We start from the raw sequence: 7,145 nt of genomic DNA, 5'->3' as shown, positions 1-7,145 counted from the left end.
GAGACCGGTCCATGTATGTTGCGTTCATTTATTTAAAAACATTTTTTTTGCAATAATACAAATAAGAAAAGATAAATGTTTGATATTTTAAGCTAAAATGTATTATTAAACATAATTTTTTAATTGAATGAACAAAAAGTACATGGACACGGATTCTCCAGGATGGGCAGTAAAAAGTAACTGCATATATACTTAAAAAAACATTTTGGAATTATCACAAAAGTTATTCACTTTTTTTTCACTTCCTGTTCACTGCTCTTTATTGGCGCTTTTATGTAACATTTGAATTGAATCATTATTAATGTATCTTTGATTAGAAGCAATTCTTTTTGCAGACTGTTGCACAGCTCTGTCCAATTATATTATTGAATCTATTTTTAACTGAAGTATGTGAACAGGTCACAATCTTTCTGATGGAGAATTAAAGTACAATATTTTTCCATAATCTAATTAAAGATTAGATTTTTAAAATGAAGTGTCCAACCAATAAAAATTAGATTTTTTCATTTTGGTAAAACATTTTAACTGAAATAAAAACAAACCTTCCTTTCACAATGTTGCACTTCTGATCTGAAACCTTTACTGATCTAAAGTTTTCGGACAGTTTGAGATTGTTGACTTTTTTTATTACTAATAATACTATATATATATATATATATATATATATATATATATATATATATATATATATATATATATATATATATATATATACACAGTATATCGTATAGAAAATACTAAATACAAATTTTTGAGTAAAAAAATAAAGATATAACAGATTTTCTTTATTTGGTATTTACAAATCAGTTCTCCACGATTATAATTAAATAAAAAGAAATGTTATTAGTAATTTAGGAATAAACCCTGAACAATTGTAGGAGCTAAATAAACTGGGTAAACCACAAGTGCATTTATTTTTTAGTTCACAGCATACTGTTGTTTTTCTTCGCCATGTAATTATTAATTTACGGAAAAAAACCTGCTGCTTTGCACATGTGCTTATATTCTACTATATATTTTATTTATTTAGTAAGTAAAGTAATTTATGAATGTACTTGTGGGCATTTAATAAATAAAGAAATAAAGAAACAATGTAATTAGGTATACAGAGTAACTAAATCAATTCGACAAATTACAGTTAAAAAAAATTGAAGCAGTTCCAAATTGTAAGTTCACAGCATATTGTCTTTTCTTATCAATTTTTTTTTGTTTTTCTTCTTATATATTATTAGTTTATTAGCAAGATGTTTTATATTAAGATATTAAAGTACTTATAAAAGTTATGTTGCTTTTTATATGTTCCAAAAGGTTTTGTTTTTTATTATTTTTCATAAAAAAATGTATTCATCAGTGTACTTGTGGGGCAGAATTAATAAATAAATAATTAAAGTATGTACAGTAGTTAAGCATTAAATAAGAAGAGATGATGATAATTGTATAGTAATAGTTCTTTAATAATTAAAAATTACAATTGATAAAAAAGTGTGTGTGTATATATATATATATATATAAATCTAATTATTTATTAAAATATTTATTACATTTAATTAAAAACTAAATGAGATCAGGAAATATTAACCCTTTTATTGCTTTTGTTTTGTAAAAAAAAAAAAAAAGACAACATTTGCAGCTATTTTGTCTTTATTTTATTTATTAATTTTTTCTTTACAAAACACTTCACAAAATAAAACCCTACAAGTAAGGAATACATTGAGGGGAAATTGAGGGATTTCTACTGTTACAATGTGCTTGTGAAAAATCATATATTTTATTGCTTTTGAGTTGATGTTAAAATATCTATGCATCGGTCGTAATGAGTGATTCATTGCAATGTGGTCAGAAATCAAACGATAGAAATTATTTCAAATCTGTTCACTGTTTTTCCTTTTTTTTCTTTTGTCTAATCTTGTGAACGCTTCATCAAATCTTCACTATAAATCACTGCTATGTTATAGATGGTTTTAAATTTCTTAAATCTATTTAAATCTTCCAACTCATTCACATGTGACCTTTACAGTGATGCTGTTTGATCTTTCACACGATGATGCTTCACATGAAATCCCCTCATGATTTATCCGATCGGCTTTGGCTTTTTGCATTTAATTGTATTTATCTTTGTGAATGATGTTTACTAAAGTTTCCCTGCTTTAGATAAAATACACTGTTTACATAAGCCTTTTGCTTAAATGCAATATATATGAATGGTTTATAAACAAATATCAAGTTCCGCGTGATTGTTTTCCTGCTATTTTATGTATATTTTCTTTGCCTCCACAGTGAACAAGCACGTCCTGTTTCTTGAGAAGAAGAAGATCCGCTCTCTTTAAACACACTCGGAAATTTTCGCTGGATGAAATTCAAGCTTTTGTATGTAACCACGCACTATTTCAAGAATAGCCGCTAAGAAGCAGGTATGAGTAAGAACACTGATCTTCAATGAAGGTAAAGATCAAGACGATATGAAGCATGACGACACACAACAGCGGATCCAGACGTCCTGAAATCATTCCACAACATGATGGATTGAGAAATGTACTGGAAAGCAAGACTGCAGCGGCTGAGCGTTTAAGAAAGTGTATAGATGTCTTTTTTCAGAATGACCTCAAATAAAATTGACATTAATAATTTTTTTTAAAGAATTGTAATGCTGAAATGGACGAATTGCTACACACTGGTATATTGACCTTTCAGTTTATTTGATTCATTTGCAATATATTTATTTACATTAATTGTTCATAAATTTCATCATAAAATTTAATTTTCATAAAAAGAACTGTGACTTCATGAATTTAAAAATTGCTAAATAATTATATATATATATATATATATATATATATATATATAAAAAAAAAAAAAAACACCTAAATTTAAAACCTTTTCTTTAGTCGGATTTGAAATACTGCACTTTCTGGGTTTTTTTGTTGCCCCAAATCATTCAAATGGACGCTGCCAGAGTCAAGAAGTAGTTTGTTGTAAATATAAACTTTATTGTAAAATTGGTTTATTTTATGTCTGAATGATACCAATTTAATAGGAAATGGTTTGGTCCTTAATAGTACAATCCACATGCTGGCATTTTCTCCCGAGGAAAACAGATGTCCTTTAAAAAAAAAAAATCTCTCTTTTAATATATTATATTATGAACATAATTAATTAAATTATTAATTAATGCATGTATTTATTTCATGCTCATAATACTGAATGAAGTATTTGTTAGTAGGTTGTGACCCATCAAAATCAGCCTTGTATTAATTCAAGAGGATACAATTGACACCCATTTCACTCTTCCAGACTATAGTTCATTATTGATATGACATATTAACTATAATAAAACAATATAAAGGGTCCTTTAACAGTTATATCTAAGACGTTTGTATATTTACTAAGCAGTGATCGTAGCATTCTCTCTGATATTATCCCTCGCTCCAAAACTGTATTTTGCCTTAGGCATTTGATCGTTAGAGATGTGTTTAAAGTAAAACAGGGAAGTTTAAAAATAATAATGAATTGCTTCCCCAGACTGGATGATCTGTGTGTATTCTGGAGAGCAGACTGCATTACTGTACTTAAGTAGATTTTACTGGTCCATTCTACTTCTTACACTTTCAATTACTTTACTTTTAATTTATTTGGTGACACGATCAATATTTTTCTTCTCTTTGCATTTTTAATCTTCCACTTTTTGCTTTTTCAATCATTTCCTAGCTGTCACGCACCACAGACGCAGACTAGCCTGTGAAGCTAACAATGAGCAAGGCAGCAAGATGTATAGCTAATGTTGATGAGACAGAGGGAATCAGTGACATGAACATGTCTGAGACAGACACATTTCTGATCACCTGATCATCATCTATTCTCTGATTGTGTTTTTATATGGTGGATGTTCAGCCTGGATATTAGATTCATTAGGTAACAAAATTAGCGATTCTTTTGTATTAATATGTTCATATGATGGTCCAGTTACCAGCGTGACACTAAAAGAGGTAGTAATAATGACTACTTTTTATGTCTGAGCTCAAACTTCTTTACACTTTCTCACTCAAGTTAAAGTAGTCAGTACAACTTTTTCCAGAGTCTTTTAAAACATGAGTATCTGTACTTCTACTTGAGTGAACGATGTGTGTACTTTTGCAATCTCTGCTGGAGTGTGTAATTCCACTTTAAACCACAGAAATTTGTTTAAAGATTACAATATTTAGTATAGTAATGAATGACGCATCACACATTTTACCAGTTTATAGTTTGATGTAATGTGGACCGTGCAAGAATCTCAGTTCTTTACTTGATAAAGGTGCAATAAACAGTCATTCCCTCAGCAGCCACTCAGAAATGTCAGGAAACCCCCCTGCCCTGAAGATATTTGCATGCTGGGAATCTTTTGCTAAGCACAATGACTCTCTGTTCTGAGACTTTTCATACATTTGGAATAAATGTCCACATATACATTTATATAATATAATATAACCTTTTTCAGTGAGCATTTCTAATACAAGCTGGAACTACTGTCCAGGCCATGCCACACTTAAATAACACACCTAACCATTTAGCTTTCAGAATTACTCTTGGTTTATTGGTTGAGGTAAAGGGTTTATTCCTATAGTAATGGTGGGTTAAACCAGTTCTGCCGGAAGGTCCTTGCTGAAGGGATAAGACGTTTGAGTGCCGACGCTCTGCACAGACACCGCAGCAACCAGGTTTGCTCCCCTGCACATCTCCTCCAGGGGCATAGACGGATGGTGGGCCATGTAGAATGCCAATGCACCGATGAAGCTGTCACCAGCACCCTGCACAAAAGCGAGATATGGTGGGCTCATTACACATCATGATCATCTGTACAGGTCTTAGTTTCAAGTTCTTGGTTTTAAAAGATAAATGCAACCTGAACGACCTGCATGTTAATCATCATATACATATCATATATTATATTGTATTTTACACATACATATAAAAATAAAAGACAGAATTGGGCAAACGACACCATTCTTGCACTTCAGTAAAAGTACAAAAGTTCTTGCATTTGAATGTACTTGTCAAAGTGAATACACTGCTCATTAAGAACTACATTTGTATTCTAATTTCTATTCTCCTGCACACCATACCACTTTAAACATGGCTCGATCAGTTTATTCATCCCAGAGAGAAACTGTAGTGGAGAGAAAAGAGGATACTGAAATCAAGAACAAATTTAGATATACTTTATATAAAGAAGTATATATGTATATGAATTTGAAACAGATATGGTGTGTAGAGATCCAGTGACTGTCTAAAAACTTGAGGTGAATTAAAGTTCAAACATGAACAAAGTTGACTATGTAAGTAGTGTAACAGCAGGAGAGTGAAAGGTATTAGTGTGTAGGGTTGTGAATAGTGAATGCTGGTCAAGTTGAAATATTGCTCATTGGGGTGTTGTACAATGTGGAATGTTGGAACAAACAAGCTCCCGTAGCGCATCTTTCTACAGCCGGGCTCGATGAGTTTTCTGCTGATGAAGCGCTGCTGTTTAGTAAGTAGGTCATGGAGGGGATGCTGTTTATTGTCTCGAGTGGCTGTGAGTTTACTGAGTGTGAACTCACTGAGTTTTCTATAGTAACACACACACACTGTGAGAGAACCCTCACTCTACACACACTCCCACTAGCACCAGAAGCTTTTTCTGTGAAGTGTTCCGTTTTTCTGTTAAGCACTGAGGTAAAATAGTATTGCACATTAAAAAAGAGAGGTAAAATGCTCTGAGAAATATTCCAGTACTGTCTACCAATGATAAAGGATAAAGGTAGATTGCAAAAACATGTAATATTGCCAGGATTTGAGGAATCTGAACTCTGTATGAATATGTGTCCTGGATTGTCCTGGATTATTAAGAGTTCATTATTAGGACGTCTTAAATTGTTATATTTAGCGCTTAACTTCAGTGATTTCTTTTTTACCTCCCCATCTGTACGTTCAGCTCAAACAGATCAGGTTCCAAAACTCATACCGTCATCAACGCCATGGTACTCGTCAGCTCGTATAAAGTAATTAGACTCGAAAGTCTCTCATAAATCAGAGCTTTACACACATGCTTTGATCCCAGGAGTGCAATATTTACCGTCTCAACTACTTCTGTTTTAGATTTTTTTATATCGAATAGAACCGAAAAATAGCGCCTGAGGAGAAAAAGCTTCTTTGTTTTAGGATTTAAGCATAAAAATCTGTTCTCATTTAAAGATTTGTTATCCACTGACCAACACCTTCACACCGGAATCCACATCATTAACACACATTTCAGTATAAATGGAGTTCATGTGTTTCAGGTAAATTGTCCATTATTTACTTGAAACTAAAGTTGGAGAAACTCAGCCTCTTGGTTTCGATTTATTGAAACCTACTAAGAACAAATACGTACTTAGAAAAGTTTTGTTCAATTACAAAGTTAATCGTGACCAAAGAAGTTGTGTCTGTGGTGTTTTCTTTTAACACACAAGATGTTAAAAGAAAATACGCAAATTAGCATTACCATCTGTGAATGGCAGAACGTGAGGATGACTGGATGTAATTGTGTTGAGTCATATGTTCTCATCTGGCTCGGTGTTGGACAACGTGAGTAATTGAACAACAAGCCTGAACTGGAGACGGGTCACACGGGTCAGTGTTCGACAAGAACGGAGTTTTGCGAGGCAAGAGGGAATGATCATTGCTCAGGGCCTTGAGGAAGCCATTTTCTACAAAAGTGACTTTCAGTAAAATTCTGGTTAGGATCAGTATTTGTTACCAGCATTGCACAAACAATTTATCAGACAATAAGCTTAAAAAAAAAAAAAAAAAAAAAAATAATTTTTCCCCAAATGTATAAAATATAATGTCTGGAGGAGTCAGATTGGGAGGAGTACAGATGGGAAAGCGATGAGGAATGCTGTAATTTACTGACCACAGATGACTCCACCACCAGTTCTCAGAAGCTCATCTGATTAATCATACCAATGGCTCTTCCCAAGACCCCTAGCGTTATTGCACACCTTCAATACTTGCATCATCCACCACCGCCTCCGTCCTCAACATGCAAATGCGGTGACATTCACATTCACTGAAAGTCTTCCCAAAATTACGGTGCCATTTATCCCTCGTAACATTCAATTTTAGAAAAACGAGTTTATCCTGCCAATTTG

At 32.5% G+C, this 7,145-nt stretch overlaps 2 protein-coding genes across 8 annotated transcripts in view; one reads left to right on the top strand and one right to left on the bottom strand.

The window, feature by feature from the left end:
• The window catches only part of mrpl33 (mitochondrial ribosomal protein L33), a 6,805-nt gene extending 3,285 nt beyond the window's left edge, over positions 1-3,520 (top strand). Inside the window, exons 4-5 of the mRNA XM_083544960.1 lie at positions 2,278-3,097; positions 3,242-3,520. Of these exons, the coding sequence (XP_083401086.1) occupies positions 2,278-2,327 (50 nt within the window). The 3' untranslated portion in view covers positions 2,328-3,097; positions 3,242-3,520. The remainder of the gene's footprint in view (positions 1-2,277; positions 3,098-3,241) is intronic.
• A 127-nt stretch (positions 3,521-3,647) lies between these two features.
• The window catches only part of rbks (ribokinase), a 45,303-nt gene continuing 41,805 nt past the window's right edge, over positions 3,648-7,145 (bottom strand). For all 7 annotated transcript variants that reach the window (XM_083544838.1, XM_083544842.1, XM_083544839.1 and 4 more), the window contains one exon: positions 3,648-4,784. In XM_083544838.1, the coding sequence (XP_083400964.1) occupies positions 4,611-4,784 (174 nt within the window). In that variant the 3' untranslated portion in view covers positions 3,648-4,610. The remainder of the gene's footprint in view (positions 4,785-7,145) is intronic.

This window comes from Silurus aristotelis (assembly GCF_946808225.1).
Source record: "Silurus aristotelis genome assembly, chromosome: 6".
Taxonomy (NCBI): domain Eukaryota; kingdom Metazoa; phylum Chordata; class Actinopteri; order Siluriformes; family Siluridae; genus Silurus; species Silurus aristotelis.
Note: the sequence above shows the minus strand (reverse complement) of the source record. Positions and strands in the feature narration are given on the sequence as shown.